The 22,391-nt window shown below is 33.1% G+C and overlaps 1 protein-coding gene across 4 annotated transcripts in view; it reads right to left on the bottom strand.

Moving 5' to 3' along the window:
* The window catches only part of IMMP2L (inner mitochondrial membrane peptidase subunit 2), a 429,096-nt gene that overhangs the window by 141,171 nt on the left and 265,534 nt on the right, over positions 1-22,391 (bottom strand). For all 4 annotated transcript variants that reach the window (XM_015854164.2, XM_015854156.2, XM_032443055.1 and 1 more), the window contains exon 4: positions 4,336-4,401. In XM_015854164.2, coding sequence (XP_015709650.1) covers positions 4,336-4,401 — 66 coding nt within the window. The remainder of the gene's footprint in view (positions 1-4,335; positions 4,402-22,391) is intronic.

Genomic DNA, 22,391 nt, shown 5'->3' with positions numbered 1-22,391 from the left:
TAAGGAATGATCTAACTATCAGGTGGGACAGTCTGCATGAAAACATCTGTTTTATTGGACAGTGATTCTTGTATCTCAGTGAAAACAAAGAATAGTTACAACTGCCTGATAAAATTTAACTAGATCAGTGAGAAAAGAAAAAAAGAAAAAACAAAACAAAACAAAAAAAACTCTTTTATTTTCAGCTTGAGAGATACAGGAATACATATACTCTCTCATTAAATAAATAAATAAATAGCAAGCAAAAAACCTGCATGGAGTTGTGAACAGTTGCTTTGAAGCTGAAAGGGTTCTCCAACAAGTGAATGTAATAATCAGATTTTGGTCATAAGCTAGTGCAGCATAGGATCTTCCAGCACAGCCTGGATGAAATATTATATCCTGCATGAACTTGACAATAGGAGTACATAAATTTACACTGTGATCACTGCATTTATTAGCTGCTGATAGGCTTTATCTCTAAGAATTCTTTAATTCTTTTTCAAATCCATTTATATTTTTGTCCATCTTAATATTCTGTGGCAAATGCTTCTGCAATTCAATGATGCACTTCATAGCAAAATTTAAAAAGTTACTGCTACTTATTTTGGACCTACAGACCAGTAATATGATATTTCTCTGCCTTGTCATTCTTCAAGAAAAAAGCAAGTAAATATCTCCTTATTCATATCTCCAGAACAGTTTTGTAAAATACAGCACTAAAATGCAACATTGTTTTGCTGAAACATTCGGTACTTCAAACACTGACTCCTAAATGGCCTATCAATATCACTGGTCAAAATGTTTTAGAATTATGATTTCTAGGGCCTCACAGGTCATTCCTAAACCAGCTACATATTTAACAAAAAATATAACAACAGGAAAGAAGCAGAATCCAAACTCTTGCAGACCTGAATCCAGATGGAAGCAAAATTAGTTCAATAAGTTGCTGAATTGACTTAATTTTAAATTTTATTAGTTCACTCCCAATTTTAATACCATAAACCTTCATTTATTTGTGTTACTGAAAACATACCATAACTCAGCCATCCATGAGAGATTACTATAGATTTTTGAATTTCCACGGTTGCATTTAAGATAAATGAGTTTTAATATGCTTAATTTCAAAATATTCAAAGTGTTTTATAATACCAACATTTATTTTTAAGAAATTACATTATATTGACTTTTAAAATATAGTCTCCCTTGGCAGAGTTATAATTTAAATACTCTTCAGTAATCATTGTAATGATTTCCAACTAGAAGTTAATTCTCTTGTGAATTCATCTAAGACAAAACCTGATTTATGGGATCCACACTGCAATATTATCTGTATACAAGCTGACCTATAGCTTTACTTTGAAAAGGATAAATGGCAATTTTATTTTCTTTCAGTTCCTTTCAGGAGGAAGTTACATTAGCTTATCCATATTAAATTATAAGTTGTAGGTTTGAAAAAATGTATTATGATATTTGAGGAATTTTCATGATACTACTGAATACATTACAACTGGACTGCCAACTAGATTGGAAATAAGATCAGAGACCTGAAACACCAGGATTCTAACTCAACAAGTTTGTTCCATTTTTCACTCCATCATAGCACATTACAAAAACTGAAGTACTATATTGCATATAATTTCTGAAAAACACAAAGTGAATGGTCAAAACGGACCCATCACAATGTCTCACCTACATTTATTTTCAAATTCTTAAACTTTATTATTTTCAACATGTACTTTTTTGTTTTTTTGTTTTTTTGGGTTTTTTTTGCTTTTTTCTTTCCCATTTATTCTCTCTGTTTAGAAATGAAGAACTGAAAAACAGATTTTTTCTACTGTGAACTTCTAACTTCTGAACACAAGTCAAACTACAAGGAACCTTCCCTACAGTATTAATGGCTCTGTGTGGTCTCTCATGACTTTCAATTGTTCATGTATAGTAAATACTATCTTATTTCAATTAATAAAGTAAGAAAACACAACTTTCTTGTGACAAATTATCCATAATCATGTAACGAACAAATCACATTAAGAATTCATCCAACTACGAAAGCACTACCAAAGACTCACAAACCATACTGGAGCAAATGAAATGAAAATTCCTTCCAAATAATTATTTGCATAGATTTTTGAACATTGAAAGTATGCATAAATTAATTCTGTCATCTGACTTCAATCAAAATTTGCAGAAAAAGACAGACTTCATACTTTCCAGTGAAAATGTAAAACTGCACAAGTCTGCATACAACCACCATCTCTTTGCAAAACTGCTATCTCCACAAGTAGCCCCATAAGTGTTTGAAATCCATTATACACATAGGCTGATTTCCACTATACTGCATCCTGGAAATGAAATAACTACTATACAAGAAGACTGGATGTTTTTTCGACAAGAAGAAATTGTAATCAAACAGTGGATTAGAAAAAGGCCTAATGACACAGGATTTTTTGCATACAGACATAAGTATCCCACTTCAGATACTAAAAACAAAGACTGCCTTCAGACATATCAAACAGAAGTCAGAGTCTTCCAATTACTTTTTCTTAGTGTGACTAGTCATCTGTTTTAACCAAAAATACCCTAGTCACACACCTGCTTGTGGTATCATTAGAAAAATAACACCTATTATAGAACAATCTTGACAGCCTCTATTTTATTACTTAAGTTTTTGCTTTATCCTGGTACTGTGAAGTTTGGCAAGCATTACTTTATTTCCCACACACACACAAGTGGACAACAGAATAACTAGCTACAGTTGCCCAGTAATATATTCCTTACCTAAAAATAAGCCTTTACAGATGAAGCAAAAGACTCTGGGACAATTTCCATGTTTTTGAGAAGAAATATATACACATATTTAAATTACCGGTATCAACATTTGTAAAAATAAATTAATCTAACCTGTTTTTTTGAATACAAATGAGGGTCATCACACAGTCTTCTATAATCAAAAGTGACACACTAACCCTTTAGTCTTGTAAGTAATCTACACTCACTCTCAGAGCTACTGTGCTCCAACATCTTTTTCCACTTAGCCAAAAGCACTCACTTAAGTTAACAAATAGTTCAGAGTTTTAAGGATTTGGAACTTATGTTATTAAACATATTTTATATTAACAAAAATTTCATTCAGTTTCAAAAATTCTGGCAAATATATTAATAATATATTATTATCTTAAGGACGTAGGTTTACACAAGAGATGACGAAGTAGCAGTCATTATTTCTATGTTTTTATCCCTTTAATGTGATAGCTAATTGTAGCTGTAGATCTTCATAGTTCTCAGACATCAGGTTCTTTTTCTTAATATTTGTTATATCAGCCTTTTTCTTCAAATGAAATGGTAGACTTTTCTGCTTAAACTAAGAGGATTTGAAATTTTTCAAAAAAATAGAAATCATATGGACTGCAAAAAGAAATAATAATAAAAAAGACAGAGATATATCTCATAATGCTTAACAGCCCACCACTACTGCTGTTAAGCAGGGCTCACTGAGGCCACACTCAGATCCCTGATTTGAATTACAGCCAAGTACTTCTTAAATATTCACTACAGCAAACAAGAATCATTACCGAAACAGAATTCCAGTCTGCCATATTGCCTAAGAGTTTCCATATCTTTATTTGGAAAACTATCAATTTGCCCTCCAAACTCCATGCCAATTCCATTCTGTACTTGGGGAAAATAAATCCTTTTAAACAAATGTTTTTGTGGAAACCATGCCATTTTGACAAAAACATTTAAATTACATCTACTAGTAATTTATTTCCAACCAGACCTAGTAGGATGGTCTATCTGTTAGAGTAAACCAAGTCTTGATGTATGTTACAGTCTACTTTTTCTGCCTTCTCTTCTGATAGAACAATTTACTCCAAATCAGTTCCACCGTATTCCCTACAGATATCCACAGACTGCAGTAAAAGCAGTCATCTATGAGGGTAATTCTCTCAAAAATAAAGGAAGAAAAAAGGATCTCCCCAAAACAAACAAACAAAAATATTAAAAGAACTCAGAAAATGTGCCAACCATAGCATGAAACAGCAGCTTTAATTTTCTAACTGAAAAATTAGAGTATTAATCTTATTTAAAAACTGCTGTACAATTACCTCTCCTGATACTTAACAGAGATAATCTAAGAAGCATTATTTGCACCCATAAACATTTCACAAGAGTGAGTATTATTGCATATCACTTCTCTCATTAAAAAGGAGACAGGTATAACACTGACATCCTTTTTAAAAGACAGGAAGAAAATACTAGAAAGTTCTTCTTGTCTAGGATACTGATTTAAACTCCATTGAAAAGCTGCACTATTCCTATGAAGACTCAAATGCTATGGCTTAAAATACTTACTTGATAATGTCTCCTTCAAGAGCAATCACTCGTTTAATGATCTTCTGTTCAGGGTTTCTAGGAGACCTAAGACAGGGGATAAGGTTATACAATCAGTAATGTTCCCATTGTTTTAAGAAAATGAAAAGAAATTCAACAAAGAAATAGACATTATTAAAGTCATTAGGAGATTCCATGTTCTCTTTGATATTGCATCAATCATGATGTTCCACTAAAGTGAAGCTACTACAATCATTCTCACTGCAAGTCATTATTGAAAGCAGATGCTGAAAAAAGACCTGCATGCAAACACTACAATAACTGACATACTCCTACATTTTATCATGTAAAGCACACTCCACACTACTAGAAGCAGAATGTCCCACTACCAGTGAAGAGAGTACCTTTGCAAATAGATTCATATGTTAAAACTGTAATTTTCCATCAAAAGATAACATCATATTGTGTTTAAACATTCATCTGATTTTCTCACTTCGGGGAAAAAAAAGAATCCCCTCTTTAATATTGACAACTATCACTAATTCAGGTAAACCTTGCCTATGTAACTGTAGATTGTTTAAAAAGACATGTAAAGTTTTCTGAAAGTAAAGGTTCTTAATATAATACCTATAATATAAAGCTTTATTTTCAATTTCTTTTCCTAGAAGTATGTTTTATTGAGTGAATTATGATCAGACATAACACAGAATTATGAAAAAGCTAAGATGAAGTTCATACTCAATCTGAATAAACCAAGTTCCATATTCAGTTTAAGAGACAAGATTACTAGGTGTTACTCTATATGAATTCTGATAGACTAATGCACACCACAGTCTTACTTTTCTACATACTATGATTCTACACTCATTTCCTTTTTTTACTTTTAATTATGCAAACTTGGTAAAGTGCTTTTATGTTCTTAAAATTCTCTTTATTTGCTGTTTGTATATTGAAAAGGCAGTAAAGAAAAACATGGTTTTGATTTTCTGCTGATGCTTGGTTTCTTTATATTAGACTCTGAGTCTGCTAGAAATGCAATTACAAGGGGCTTATGTTGCTGGTTTTCTTACTGAAAACATGGGTCATGCCATCTTCACAACAAACCTGAGCATTCAAGTTCACCTTTGGTCAACTGGTAGCACACTAAGATTACGTTTTCTTAAAAAGCAATGAGGAAATGAACCTGGCTGAAAAACTCATCAGTACTGCTGCATGATTACTGGTATTTGCTGTTCACTTGCTCTTCCAAAAGTTAAAAAGAAAAATTGCTTCAGGCTAAATAAAAATTAGAATAAAAATTTAATATGTCTTCAAATGCTTAAAGAATTTAAAAAAATATTATTTTTGTGTCAATACTTTTGAAACTTATTTATATTTCAGCGCAATTAAATAAAATTGAAGAATTATAATTCTGAATTTCAAAAGAGCTGGTATTTTCACTTCATCATTTACAAAAGCTGATAACTGTATTTTCACAAAAAGAAATTTGATTCCCTTAGAAAATTTCTAAACCCCTTTACCTGAATTATCAACAGTGATTTTATTCTTTTATTTTTATCCAAAGTGTCCTATATTCCATATAACTCTTGTCTTTCATGTTTCTGATCATGCTTAGAACACATCATTGAATTATTATTTTTTTTTACATATCAGTTTGGGGCAGGATTATTTTAGATACAGATACAATTAAAATACGTGGAGTATCCACAGCACTTTCTCATACTGTTCCCTAACAGGTTTCAACATGTACTCTATGGAGCAGTGACCATCTGCCATTCTAAATCAGAAGGCCTAAATAAAAATATCTTATTATTACAAGCTTTTATACATTTAAAATATTAGCAAAAACTACTTCATTGTTTGTTGTTTGTTTTTTGTTGTTGTTGTTTGTTTAGTTTTGTTTCTTTTTTATTCACTTGGACTCATTTTGTAATGCTTTCATATAAAACTGAACTGATGGAAAAAAATACAGAGCACCTGTGATGAACTGTGTATTCCCAAAACTGAACAAAAACAATTTTTTTCTGTTCTTTCAAACTTCTCTTCAGCTTTAACACTTCAATATCAAAGTTTGTTTGGAATTTCCCATGTTAGCATTTTCATTTGATTAGCATCTATATATACTGTAGTGTAAGTACAGGTCTCTCCCTTAATTTGCCTTCATTTTGAGGGAGAGGGGGAAAATCATGAATTTGAATAAGCATTGCTTTAAATCTGAGATATGAGTATCTGTTCTTATGAGTGGTTACCTTCCTGCGAGTACCTATACATTACAGAAAGAAAAACTAATGCCTGTGCCATGGAGACACCTTACTTTGAATTAAAGCCTCTCACGTTGGTTCACTTGTTTGAAAAGCAAATGAGCAGTTTAGGATAAGAAGACATGGAGGTGGATCACCTCAGTGATTAGGGGAGATGCAAATTATTTATTCATCATTAGCAAGCACTTCAAGATACAATATTCCAACTTCCACCCTACACCTTTCTGGCAAAGGTCTCCTTTTCTCTGTCCAAATAATACTGATTGAAAAAAACACAACAACAACAACAAAAAAAAAAAAAAAACCCAAAAAAAAACCTGAGAATAGACACCACCTCCCACTAACTTACACATTAATTTCAAAGTTAGGACATACACTACAGCAGAAAAGCTGTAAAAAGCTCATTTTCATTATCAACAAGAACAAAACATTACATACCACCACGGAAAGAAAATAGTGAGAAAATGAAGAAAACATAGCTACAGCTAGATTTTATAAGTAAAGCACCTCCAAAAACAGTCTGAAATAAACTGAAAATTTACAAGTTTATAAGAAGATGTAGTTTACTGAGTAGAGGTGTAAAAGTTCTTGCAAATACGTGAGAAGTTAAGACTTTGTTCTATATCAGGTAAGTACTAACAATCTTTTCTAGTTATTATCTCACTGCTCCAGTAAAAATGAAGTGTCATTTATGTTTTTATTTTTAATGATATGCTCTTACAAAAAATATACACATACATATACGCATACATGTAAACATAGGTATAAATTTGTACAAGCATGCATTCCTCCGTGTTCAGCTTTGCACCAAAGAATTTACATTGGAGAATAGCAGTATTACAGAACATGTTTACCTTGAAAGAAAATGAGAGGAAGGCTGATGACTCTTCCTGATTGACCAACTGAGTACTTAGTCATGCTATTGTTCCAAAACTTTTCCCCTTCCATTATTTGGATTATTTATTTATTCTAATGGATACTGGTGCTTAGCATAATTTTGCATAACTGCTTCTTAAGCTAATTACAAACTGATCAATAACTAAACTTGCATAGTATTTCCATATTTTTACTTGACTCTTATTTGATTTATTTAGCTATATTCTATACAAAAGTGCACGCAATAAATCATGCTAAAGAGCTTAGAACTGAAGTTTCTACAGGCTTTTCTAGAGAGAATGCTTTTTAGTCTATATTTTGAGAACCCAGTAAGACAGATGAAGAAAAACAGCTGATCTGTTTCTACTCTCCAAAGGAATATATTAATATGTATAGCCAAGTGCTACGTGATATTACTCCCTGTCGAAAATGCAGTCTCTGTAATCAATAGAAAAAAAAAAGGAACCAGAAACTGTTCTAACATGATGTCAGATGCAGGCACACCAAAAGCAATTACATTTTTTGATAGATATTAGCACAGTAGATATCACTAGAAGAAAAAACAAAAAACAACAAAAAAACAACAACACAGGCTACTACTAAAATAAAATAATGTAATTAATAAATTACTACTACAACTAAATTAATGGTAATTCATAAAAGGAAACTGTTTGCTTTAAATGAGCACTCAGAATTTCTGGGTGTATATGCCAGAACAAGTTCTTATATTGTGAACTCATCACCTTTATCCTAGTCAACCTGTATAGCCTTTATACTCACATTTTAAAATAATTTAAATTTTGATACCTTTGATACTAACATTTTAGATAGGTCATTATAAGGTATTTATTAAAAAGTTGAAGTTAAAGATGTCTGAAGCTTGTGTTGTGTTTTTATGTACACATCTATTTACATGCATATATATGTTACTGTGAGCACTCAACTTTACTTATTCATGAGACAGAAGGAAGATGTTTAACAGCAGATAGAAATTTGCCTTCAGATTATGCAGTTTATTTTTATGCAATTTGTTCATCGTTTACCTGGCTATAACTGAAACAGTGAACACTGCACCATCATAGCATGAAAAAACTGAAATAATGGAGGCTACCTTCTTCATAAACATCTTCTCTGTATTGATTTACATCGTTAATGTCAGACAATAAGGTTTTAATTCCACAAAACAAGATGATGTGCAAGCTTCTGCGATCTTAATCTAAAGCTATGATCCAAAGCCATTCACCCAGCGACCTCTTCATTTCCCAAAATTAACTCCTGTCTGATCTTAAAATTCCAACACACACTTAACGCTTCTGGGCATTTCCAGAACTGCTGCCAAATGAAAAATGAGTTGTTTATCTCCTCCTTGAGCCTTTTGGGGATCCATAAAATAGCCAGAGCAGTAACTAAAATGCAGTTGAAGCCCAGAATAAATGTTATCAATATACCTACAGAATTGGGAACCTTATAATACAATTTTAGTAGTTTTATTTTTAAACTATGCTTGGAGGAAGAGGAAAAAGTGAGGTAGTAGAGGTACCTCATCCTTATTTGCTGGCACTGCTTAATAAGGTAAACAGAGTTTTACTTGGCTGCATCACACACTAGATAAAGATGTTAACTCTTCAAAAAAAGTGATCTGCCCTTCACCTATGAAAAAGGAGCTTCCTATTAGAAGTATAGTTCCATACAGCTGAAAACTTGTAGCAGTAACTATTATTTCATCCCTCCTAATACTACAGCTTGAACAAAACAGATTTAATAGATCCCTTTATTAAAGTTGAATACCTTTTATGTAGCATACACTCACATTTTCTACATCAAAAAAATGTTCACATATTCATTTTTTCCAGTCCATAATGATCATTTTAATTCCATAATTCTTTATGCAGAGAAATGCCACAATTAACACTTTGATTTAAACTTTGTTGTTTTATTTTTCTTCTGTAAATGTTTTCTTTCCTTCTAGTTCCAGCAGAAACTGAATCTCATGATAAATATAATATTTAACCTACAATATAGCAGGTTCTGAGAAAATTTCTATATTGTAGAAAACAGCATATGATATAATAGCTGTCTTGTTGCCAAATTCTACTATTCAAAACTCAATATAATTCTGTTACCCAGAATTGTTGCCAAATACTATTTTACAGAATTACAAAGAACTGATGCATTAGCTGTTTCCAGTAATCAGGCCCAGTATCTGTATTCAGTTTCAAGAAAGATATTGACAAAATGGATAAAATGAAGGGCTACCAAAATGATAGTAAGAGAAGAGTAATGGCTAAGGGAACAGGCTTTACAGATTAGAGAAGAAGCAAAGGGATTAATTGCTATATGATGGCTGATTAGAGAGAAAGAACACTGAATTTTCTGAGATGTGCACAACAGAAGGAGGAAAGGAAATAGCATGAGTTGTCGCAAGGGAAATTCCAGATGGACATGAGAAAAAAAATGCACATTATATGTGGTTAAAAAGAAGTACAGACTGTGCAGAGAGACTGAGAAACTCAGATAGCTCTGAGCATGACTGGACATGTTTCTAAGCAGCCTGACCCAGTGTTGCAGCTGGCCTTGCTCTGAGCGGACTATGAAGAGCTTTTAATTCCATTCAAATATAAAAATAATGAAGCCAATACCTTAGAAAAAAAAAAATAAAATAAAATAAATGACACAACACAATGCAGACTCTGCCAAAAGAGAGCAGACTGATCCTCTTAATTAATGTTCAAAGATTTTTCTTTTCTGTCATTTTGGACAGCACCTAATTGCACCATAAAGTATTTGTGGAGAAGATTAAGGTATAATCTGAAACATCCTGAGTGACAATGAGTCTAACATAAAGAGAAATTATTCCCAAGTTTAATTATCCTTAATCCTCGGAAATTGGATAAATTCAATTTTGAACGCAGATGCAACTTCAATTTCAATACCATGCCTTCTCCTCCAAGGCAGGAAAACCTATGTTTTATTTCTTCCTCATGGAGAAAGATGTAGGCACAACAGTTTTCTTAGATACATCAGCACCATAAACTTCTTAGAGTATAGTTAGTCTTAAAATTCCAGGTTCCCTTTTGTGATCACACCTTTTACATTTCCAATTTCTTCATGGCACACAAACCTGAGAAGCTAGTATGATTCAGCTCGGATTACTACTAGGCTGAATAACAGATTAAGGAAAGTAACCTGGTATCATTAAGTTGGCTTAAGAGATCTTAAAGATCTCTTTGCTTTTTAAAAAAAAATCTATTTATTTCATATGTTTAGGTAAAAGTCTCATCGCTTTCATACTGGGAGTGATACTGAAAGGATAAAAAAAGCGCTATCTAAACCATTATCTGAGTAATTTGCTTGCTTATACAGTCTGCCAATATGTTTTGATTATTACTTACAGTTCATTCTGGACAGTAACCATGTCAATCAGGTCATGCTTTAACAAGAAAGGTGCTTTATTAATTTATTAATCAATTATGATGTTCACAGGCTTAAGCAATGACTATGAAGACAAATGACAAGAAAGTATTTGAATTGGGATTGCAAAGCAATCTGATAGGACTATCACCATTCATAGTTTTCTCCCAGTCCATGTCAACATCATTGCAGCTGAACTGAACCATTTATAATTTATACTGTGGTTCACACCTACTTTACAAAAGAAAAGCTTCTAGATCAGGATATTATGTGATAGCAAAAAGGATTTTTTATGAAAACAGATTTACTAACAAATTGTCATTATCAAAATAAACTTTCCATAATCATATTGTAATTTTATTGATAAGTGCCACCAGCTTTGCCTGACAAAACTTATTTCTGAACTGACTAGTCTTAGCCATATTTTAGTTTATGCTGATAGAATGAGTATAAGATTTGTGATCACTTTGCTCAGCTAAGTCTTTCCTAAAGCTTTTATTTTGTGTTAAATACTGAAAATTCACTGCCCATCTTGAAATCATCTGCATTTTCTCTAATGTTTTTCCCTTCAAAAGAAAGGTATTTTCCAAGTGTAGTATGCCATACTACAAAACCCATGTTTGTGTCAACGCTCTCCTGATTTTGACCCCCTATTGATGTTAAACAATATTATTACATTAAAATAACTGTCACAGACTGGATTTTTTTTTCTATTGAAATATTACATAGAAATCATACATTCTTTTGACAATGGTAACAGATAGCAGTACCAATGGAAAATGTTTTTCAACTGCTCCTGAATTCCCTCTGATCTACATATGAAGATACAAACACCAGTCCCACTAAATAGTGTTTAGAGATACATTTTGAATGGTCACCAGTTTTCATCCATAGTTTACACAGTAAGTACTTCAAGACAAGAATTACACCAACTGGTTAAGCACAAGTTCCAGTGATGCTTGAATTCGTCAGCAGCTTCCCTGGAAAATATGTTCAACCATATAATTAAAAATGCAACGAAAAACTACGCATCTAGTAATGTCCCATAATTCTTAATTTAACTCCACATTATATTAGCATTTATTAGTCAAACCCTGTTGAAAAGCAAAATTCCTCAGTGTCAAAAAACTATTGTTTTCACTGAAAGTAATATTATGCAATAATTACAGACTGCAAGCACATACTGCTTGAAAGACAGTATTGCAGTTTTTATTTCAGTATTTCATTTTTAAAATGCACCAGCACCTAAAACAAAGCATCCCCAAAACTTCATGAGGAATTTTAAGCACACTGCACACAGAAATAACAATCTGAGCATCATAAAGTTTTTGTAAAGGAGTCATATCCTTTGTCATATTGGAACAATTAGGATTTGTAAACTACTGCCATAAGCTCTGCAGTTCTTGGATATCCACACTTCTCTCCCCTTAACCATTGGTCCCTACTACACAGATAGCCCTGGTTCCTCCCTACATTCTGTTTAAAAAATGAAGGTTAAATCAGAGTAGAAAAGTACAAAACTGGCCATATCAAGTAGGTCTTTCTACATCTTGGTTCCCACAATCCAAACAGTGCATTTGAAAAGCTTTCAGAGTTATAAGGCAAAGTCAAGATAAAAGAGAGAAGGAAAGAAATCAGCTGTGTCTTCATAAGACAATGTTACCTTTTCAAGATTCCAGCAGGTTAGTTGAAGTGAGGCAAGAATTAAAAAAAAAAAAAAAAAAAGAAAAAAGAAAAAAAAAAAAAAAAAAAAAAAAAAAAAAAAAAAAAAAACCTGAAAACTAATTAAAGTGTTTAATTGAAATAAAAATAATTCGTAGACTGCAAAACTAGATGACAAATCACTCTGAAAACTTCAAAAAACTATAGTATTTTCCAAGCATAGGTACTATTTTGAAGTAAAATGTTATTTAATTGGTTCTCAGCATTCCAGTCTAACCACTCTGAGGTTAAATGACTCAGCTGCTTGTAATGCAGACTGTGTAATCACAATAGTTATGTGCACTTGACCTTCTTCCTGTTAACAGAGAGACTCAATTAATTACTTGCTGTTTTAACTGGCCATTTCACCTTATCTTCACCTTTTCCAAAGGGTTGAAAAACTCCATACCTTAACCTTTGCCTCTGAAAGCACACGTAGAAATACTTATCTACCAAAAAGGAAGTTAGCACAGTCTACAAATGAGAATATCTTGCCTTTTATGCTTAAGTCAACAACAGTAAAATCTTCACTGTTTCACTAACCATTATGCTGCAGTGTAGGAACCAAATTTCATCATTATTATAGCTGCTCAAATATTCTAGTCTTCAGTAGAAAGATAACATTACTTAGCTCATTTGCAACAGACAAAAGAGGGAAAGGCACTATAGCCTGCAAAATGCACTCAAATGTTTGAAAATCATTCTCAGGTTTCAGGTAGGATGCCAGATAGTAACAATGTACTTAGTTTAGATAGGAAACTAACTTGTGACACTGAAGAATCCTAAGTCTTTTGTCTACCTTTGAAATCACCTAGATACCATAGCAGTGTGATCACTGCTTATTATATTTTTCTAAATGATACTTCAAGCACCTGCAGAGAAAATTTTGTTTTTGATATTTCTGAGAAGCTTGACGCTATGGTCAACAAACTAAGCCTCGCAGGGGAGTTAAGTCTGTTATTGTCAAGGTACAGAAGGAAACAGACAAAGTGGGATGAATCACCTTCTGGAGAAAAATCCTGATGGAGAAAGGGAGCCAAATTTCAGCTTAGTCTAGCTATCTCAATAGGAAATGAGTAAAGATAAATATGAGATAAGTAAAGAATCCAAACGAAATAAATAAATAAATAAGAAAACAGGAAAGCAAATAAAATATTAATGATGCAGTAAATAGAAGACCAAAACGAAGATAATGTATACTCTTAAAACACTTGTAGTATTTTAATAAAATACTTATAACAATTTAATAGAATTTTTTCAAATATTATTTGGAATAAGGAATAATTTATCAGGGTGATCTTTGTATTGCTAACCTCCAGGAAGCTAAATGAACTGTATTTTACTACTTCATCAGTAGATAGAAAAGGGAACTGTTTATAGCTTTGAATTTTTACATTCTAAGTTGCCTTGTTTTGGCAAGAACTCAAAAGAAAATGAAACAATTTTAAGAACAGAGTCATCAGGTCATCGTAAATCCAAAGGAGAATAAAAACACTTCTACAGAGGTTTCCTGAGCCTGGAATTATTTGCAATTACTTCTTTTAAAATGTCCCACATTTTATAAAATTGTTTTCTGATATTTTGAGGAAATGTGGCAGACAATTAAAGTGGAATCATCTTTTGTAAGAGAAGGTTTTAACATAAGACAAAAAACAAACAAACACCAAGAAAGAATGGCTATAAGATAAGGACATGGTTTCAAACTCTTACAATGAATGGACACCAACATAACTTTTTTTTCTTCACAACTTTTGCTTTTAACTTAGATAGCTTTTGATGAAAAATACCCACAATTAACTGTAGGAGTCCACCCTGCAGATACACTCAGGCTGACTTAACCATAGACTGGCTCCTGTGACACAAATTCTTGTAATAATAGGAGTTACAGATTTGGCAAAAAAAGCAGCAATGAGAAATATAATAGGGGGTATTTTTCCACATGATGTTTATTATCAAAAGCTGATCTACTATGTCAGCGGGTCATCGAGAATTGTGCTCCATTAGACTCTAATTGCATTATCCTCTACTTGTGTACTTTCCTTAGATAGCAGAAGGGATCCTTCAAAATAACTGAGGATATTGCTTTAAGAGGCTTTGATCACCTGAGCAAACATTAAATAAATCTGAAGGTTTTGTCAAGAGTAAAATGACATTCTATGTTGGTCTATGCCAAGATTTTTAGGACCCCGAGCTACAAGATACTTCCTGTCTTCCATGATGACAAACATATTTATTAAAAAAAAATAAAAATAAAGGGGAAGATGAGATAAACCAGAAGGGTCTGCAACAAAGAAAAACATGAATGAGTAAAATATCTATCTTAGAGATCATTTTCCCACTACAAAAAGCAGCTTATAAGCTTTTTAGATAGTGCACCCCTGTTTTGTGAAGACCAATCTGCACACGGAGCCCAAGGTCTGCATGCTTGTTTTCCATCTTCCTAGCAACCCTTCTCTTCCTACGCTATAGACTGCTCCGATTATTCCACCCAAAATGTATTCTTCACTCTCAGGCAGGAGCAAAACAAGCCCTCACCCATCTAGCCTGTCAAACCCAATCCTGTGTGATAGTTTCCTGCAGAAGGTCCTTGTCACTTTTTCCTCCAAGTAAATGATATGTTGCTTAGAATATTGCTGGAAAAGGGAGAGACTAGCTGGAGAAGAAGGTAGCTGAAAAGAATGAATTAAACTTTACAGACATTTGTCACACATTCTGATGATACATTCCTCACTCTCTTCCATAAGACTGAAGTTCAAATAAGTCATTGCATTTGTATCTTCATTAATTTTTTCAAATTAGATCCATGTTAGAACTAGGTGAGCTATGCAGTTTTACTAAATGTCAAAAATATATGGCACTTTATGTTTCTTCATCCTATCCATTCACATTTTTAAAAAGCTTTTTCTGAAGATTTCCTGGGAAAAGAAAAAAATAAAAGTCTTCACACAAAAACAGCAGGGGGGGTGGGGGATGGGGGAGGAGGAAAAAGAAAATACAGTATTGATGAAGTATTGATGATATAGGCTAGTGCCAACAACGGATATAGAAGAAACCATTCTTATTTGTAGTGATTGGAAATGTTTGCAGTGTTAGAAGCATGAAATCCTAGAAGAAATAAATGCAGGAGGATATGCGGTGACATTAACAAATCTTTTCAAAATTTCTATTGGATCAAGGATTCAATCTTTTAAATATGTGGTTCACATACTGTTCTGTGCATTCTGGTCAGCACTGACAGATTCTGAAATGTGTTGGCATTCACTGTATGTGCTGGGCCTTGTTGACACAGAACATCAGTAAGCACAGAAAGATAAATTCAGTTAATTCAAAATTAGCATTCTAAACTGAATACCTCACATTTTCATGAAAAGTGAATATCCAGAGCAGATATGAAAAACAAACTGCCATGCAGCTGAGTTTGAGAGAAGCACTATAAGTCCCATTCCTTAAGAAAATAAGAACAGCACTGCAAAGTACAGCAGTTATGAATATACACACGTCAAGAGAAAAATGTGGAAAATGATACAGATGTCTATTGCCTCAAAAATTTCTTTTTTTTTTTTCCCAACAATCTAACTATTTAATGTGGATTCTCTCAGTAGTATTTTATTATCTATTCTTAATACGTATTTGAAGACAAAGAATATAAAATATATTTGAGCCGCTAGGCATACTATTTTGAAATATTTCTGGCTCAAAATATAGCTTTTACACACATGCTCCAAATGATGCATCACTGCACAACAGTCACTTGTACAGTTCCCTAAAACTCAAGCTGGCAATATGTTCAACACATGTAATGTAGCAGTAGAACTGTTGGTCGCAGGATTACAGAATCATTAAGGTTGGAAATGACCTCTAGAATCATCTAGTCCAACCGTTCACCTACCACCAATGTTGCCAGGTATTTCAATCTTCATCAAAATATTATGTCATCCAGTCTACGCAAAATCCAGTAGAGTTCTTACTACTTTCCTAAAAGTACAAGATATTTGCCAGCTTACAGAAAATCCCAAGCTACTTTCATAAACAGCTAATGTAAACAACTAAAAACTACATTGATTACATTGAACAGTCCATACAACAATGTTCACTCAAGAACAATTTTGTAAGCTACAGTAACAGCTCATAACTGTATTATGAAAGCAAAAGTAATTTTTCTTAAAGCATTAATGACATCAAGAGATTGCTTTTAGAGATAAGGCAAAAAGAGAAAAAAATAAACTGGAATTTTTACTGCCAAGTTCATTTGTGAATAAATGAGTTTTTGATTGCTGGCAGCAGTTAAGTGAGAAATAACTTATCTTCCAGAAAAATTTTAGACTGTAAGTATCTTAATGAGACAGATGCAGTCTCCTTTGCAACTGTTGAATCACAATGTCTTCATTCATGTATTGGAGCAGAAAATAAGAATGAAATTAAAAAGGCCTTCTACATTTCAATATAACAAGCCCTAAATAGCATAATAAATTCTGCCAAGAAAATTAGCAATAAGAACTGTAGTGCACACCATGTATTTAATGTGTTGTTTTTTTATTATGTATGGAATTACAACCCTGTATTCAACTGATCAGTTTATAATCATACATACCTTAGAAAGTAGTACTACATTTCAAATGATTTATTTATTTATTTATTTTTAAAATGAGCAGTAGTATTGGATACTCAACATAAGACACCTAAGGGCCTCAGTTTTTGGGGGGGTGACGGAGGGGTTAAGAACTTTTCCACTTAAAGTGGGCACAAAAGACATGTGGTGTATAACAAAAACTGAGTTTGCCAACTAATATCTACACAGAGGACTTTTAACTGTGCACTACATGTAAGTTGCAATGCTTGTATCACTTAGCCCCAGTGGTGCAAGTGGTAGGTAGCTTGAATTTCTGAATTAATATATTCTGTGAATGTTTGCATTCAACAGCAAAGATAAAGATGAAACATCAATGTATCTCTCATTACACAGAGATATAGTCTTCTCTGCCACAAGGAAATGCTTTAATACCTTTTTTGAAATGCTTTAGAGACAAATGCAAATTTTTTCATTCTTATAGGCAATCACTAGTCCTAAACCACAGTTCTGACATCCCAGCCTGTATCTGCCTCATATCTGGAGACTGGCAAGACTCTTGGCTGCTCTGACCATGTCCCTTGGCTGGCCTTGTACTCCTTGTTGAGGGGCTGCAGACCTGCCTGAGACAAGTACTGCCATTCCGCTGACCATAGCTTCTCATGCTCCTTCTCTTCTCACCCGCTCCCATTAGTCTCTGTGGGTTTACTGTTGCAACTAAGTTGTCCTGATGCTCACAAAAGAAAGACTATCTTAATTCAAATGGCACTAAAGCGCTACATCTGATTAGCACTGAGAAAGAGGCTTCAATATAGCTGAAATAAATTTTAATTAATAAGTTTAAATTCTCCAACATAGATTAATTTAAACCAGTTTAATAAAGCTCTAGATCATTTCCATCAGTGCTCTTGATTCTTCTCAGTTAAGCAGGAACTGATATTCCTTGAGGTCAGCAAATAAAAGAAAGCTTATGGGTGTGAAGTAAAACAATTTCATTGGTCAGCTGGTGAAATCCTTCCATAAGTTAGATGAATAGCTCTGGGCAAGAAAGGAAATCGCTATTTTGAGGGCATATGAGGAAGCTTCACCAGTTTTGACACCTGTGCTAGTCAATGAGGAAGCGTATGCCAAAAGCCACACAATTAAAGCTATAGAAGAGTAGGACACTAAGGTACCCTAAACTGTAAGATAGAATGGATGGTTCAACAGACAGACAAAGGGACTGACAATGTTTTAGCTTGAAGTAACCAGAAAGTTTTGGCATGGCTGGATGATTACAGCTGGGATGGTTTATGAAGACATTAACCAGAGCTGTTATATTTTAATAAAGTCAGTGACTAAAGTTATTCATGAAAGTACTCAAGCAGCATTAAATAAAATGTTAGACTTGTTTTAAATTATCAATGAAATGTGCAATATCAGTAGTTGTACCATTGCTATTAAACTGTTAAAACTTATTTCCTTGTGACTGACTGATTGCACTCAGATACATGCAGTCCTTGCTTAAATCAGTTCAAGTAAATTTAAGGTTTCGTTTACTCAGTTGGTGACCAACTTTATGAAAATCAGGGCCTGTTATCTACCAGATGTGGTTTCCTATTTGGCTGTCATGAGACATAATAATTATGGTAGCAGGAAGGGAAAGATTGGGTCTTGATGGCATCTTGCACCAATGCCTCTATGTTCATCATCATTTGTGTGTGGATTAACAACACTCAGTCTCAGATCACCAACCTACTCACTTATCCAGCTACATTCCTGCTATTTTCAAGTACACTGCTTCATTAAACCTTAAAAGGACTCCAAATGCAGGCAACAGTTGGGAAGCGTTTATGCACTTTTTTCTGCACTGTAATTAATAAGAAATCTTTAGAGTAATCTTTACTCTTACCCTTTCAAAATAATTAATTTCAGTTTACTTTTTGTTTCTCTGTGAAGAAGCATAAAGCTTGTTTTCTCAAACTTGGTAGAAATATAGATTGAGGATCTCTACCCTTAAATGTGGAAAAGCAGAATTTTCACACTGTTTACTGCAGGAATAAATGGCCACTACAGCTACAAGCGATTTCACAGATTACAGAAGGCAATGAGACAGCTCTAAGTAGATTTTCTCACTTTGAATAATACTTGCTGAAGTCAAGTCCCGTAGGAATAAACGGACTTGATAGATGATGTATACACATTTATTGAACAAACTTATTATTTGTATACATAACTGCATATTGCAGTTTAAAAATCATATAAAGGTATTAGCAATTTTCAACTTTTTCATAAAATAAGGGAATGTCAAGCTATATTTAAATACTTAATGATGTGATTACTTCTTTAAAATTTCAAAGTTAAATTATCTAGTACAAGTGAGGGTCAACATATTAGGTTTCATCGAAATGGAAATATTTCAAAAGTTTCTGCAATTGACTGCTTTTTTTTTTTTTTTTTTTAAATTATTAAAATCTCACTTGTCAGAATGATTTGCCAGTTTTCAAAAATCAGTCTATTTTTTACTGTGCATGTTAAGTGCTAATAACTTTGGCCAAGTTCCAGTAAGGTATTCAACGTATAATCACAGAGTCTCATAGAGACCAACAGCTGAAGAATGCCTGGACCCATTTACCACATACAAAAGGCAGCAGAAATGATCCAGACTTGACAGGCTTCTTTCTTTGAATCTTCCTTCACAGCAAAATTAAAGTTAGGAGTACCAACACACATACCAAGTAAAAGAGCTCAAATGTAGCATGTTCTGACTCTGCTCAGGTAGAAGACAATTCCTAGAGTTTTCCTATCAGTTAGAACATATGTACCATCTTCTAAGGTGGACAAAAATGAACGTTACTAAGAGTATATCCTTTCTGCATGAAGTAGAAGTTCTTCTGCACAGAGTATGACTGAGTATTTAGTTTTCTAAAGAAACAGACACAATAGCAGAAGAAGGTTCTTTCCTGTTCTCTTTTTTTCTTGACAAAATATATTTTTCATAGCCTTACTTACTTATCAGCATAGTTTTCTAACACAAATATCTGCTGCTCATTAAGCAATTTAAATAGAAAATGAAATTACATGTGCACAATACCCATATGAGCAGTACAGTGTCTCTTCATATACAAATAATCAGCTTTCCAATTTTAAAGCTAAAAGCCAGCATTAATTTGCTCGCTTCTGAAGAAAACAAAACACCTTACTTCACAGTTTAGCTCCCACATAAACAAGTGATAAGAACTTCCCCGATGAAGGTAGGCCATGACCAAGCCAGTCAATCTCCATTTAAGTCCTCTAGACAACTATGTGAATGTAACCTATGAACTGAAAACACAGTGAGAGCTTTACAATTTAACCAACCAGCTAATGAATTGTAGAGAGTAAGGCGGAGTCTTTGTTTCCAAGCATATTTACCTTCCATTCAAAAACTGAAATGCGATTTTCAAGATGAAGTCTGAATAAGATAAATACCGAGTCCCAAAGCAGTCTTCTTTGAAAGGAAATAAACATACTTTTAATTGCTGCCTTTTTCAAAGAATAGAATTTTAGACCTCCTGGGGATCTACCTGAACAATCTGCAGACAAGTAAACGACGCCTGATTAATTTTGGTAACAGAATGAGAATGAAGCAATATGTTACAGCGTTTAATACCACAGATTTTCTAGTTAGCAATAATCAGGGGAATTATTCCTTCACTATCATTTTAAGTATGACACAGATGTTTTATTGTCACCCAAAAAAATATCACAGTAAAGCATCTTTAAGGCAACGAGATACCACCTGGGCCCTTAAAAATGAAGTTTGAATAGAAGAAATATTTTTTCTGTGGAAAAAAAAACTTCTGCCATTACACCTTTCTTTTAGTTAACTGCACTTCTAAATGTCTTGGCAAGGATTTCACTGTAGACAGCAGATTCATTAGACAGTTTTAATAAGACCATTTGAACATTTGTTCACATGAAAAGTTCACCCAAATGCATCAAAATTCTGAGCCAATATTAAGATAGTTATGATTAAGGATACATTCAAGCACACTACTGTCCTTTGTATTTATTCAGATTGTCAACTTCACAGTGAATATATTACTGTTGTCCTTGTATGTCACTTGCATTCAGTCCCTGGAGTTAAAGCAATCTGGCTAACATTCAGCTACAAATCACTTAGTTAAAATTATTGTTCCCTCGGTGAATATTTATTGGATCAGAAAGGAAATATAAAATGAAAGATAATTATAAGCAACTTGTAGCTACTTGAGCTTTAACCTAACCTTGTTGTTATCCACAAATGACTGTTTATTTTTCCATTCGTGGGCAAGAATCTCTGCACTGTAACTAATTAATATATAAATAAAACATGCAACATAAACTAAATGACTATGGAATGATACATTCCAGGCCACATCCACTAAAAGAATTGAGTGAACTTTTAAAATTACTTCAGTGAAAATTAATTGGACAAATTTTCAAAACAATTCAAATTATAGTTGAAAGCGTTATGGATAACAAGAAGTAAGACGAAAGTAACAGCCTCTCAAGGAAAACAAAACATTAGCAAATATTTTGCCAATTAAATATGTAATATCTGTAATAGCAACTGAAGAGAACAGCAGTCAGCTCTGCCAGCCTACTTTGTCCATAATTCAAACTATTTCAAACTGGTTAACTTATTAAATCATATTTTCTGTTTTTCTCTTTTTTTTTTTTTTTTTCTTAGTGAAATTCAGGCAGGGCAGTATAAGAAAATCAGTTTCATTTGGATGCCACTGAGAATGGGTACATTACAGAGGCAACCTGATAGAACCCTGAATGAAATTATGTCAAAAGAACTGTGTCTTTCAGATAAAGTTGAATGAAGGCACGGGATGGAATACCACCACTGCCGGTAAGATATCTAAAAATATTAATATGAAGCTTATTCATACCCAGGCTTAAAAATGCCTCCAAGAAAATACAGCAAGTGATATTTATCATTAAAAAGATTTACCTAAATGCAAAGAGTTGGGTTTTTTAATTTTTTGTTTGTTTGTTTAAACAGAGGGTCCTACCCCAAAAGAAATATGATTGCTTTTTTTTTTTTTTTTTGCAGTGCTGTTCTGGTGGAAAGCATTTAAGGACTGTTATGCATAACAACAGTAACTAAAAAAAAAAGAAAAAAAAACAACCAAAAAAAACCAACTCAAAAACAGTTCCAGTGTACATTTGACCTACTTGGAGATATCATTTTAAGCATATATTTTGTCACTGGTTATATTTGCTATTTATGCTTTCCTTTCATACTTTTG

This window comes from Coturnix japonica, chromosome 1 (genome assembly GCF_001577835.2).
Source record: "Coturnix japonica isolate 7356 chromosome 1, Coturnix japonica 2.1, whole genome shotgun sequence".
In the NCBI taxonomy this organism is placed as follows: Eukaryota; Metazoa; Chordata; class Aves; order Galliformes; family Phasianidae; genus Coturnix; species Coturnix japonica.
Note: the sequence above shows the minus strand (reverse complement) of the source record. Positions and strands in the feature narration are given on the sequence as shown.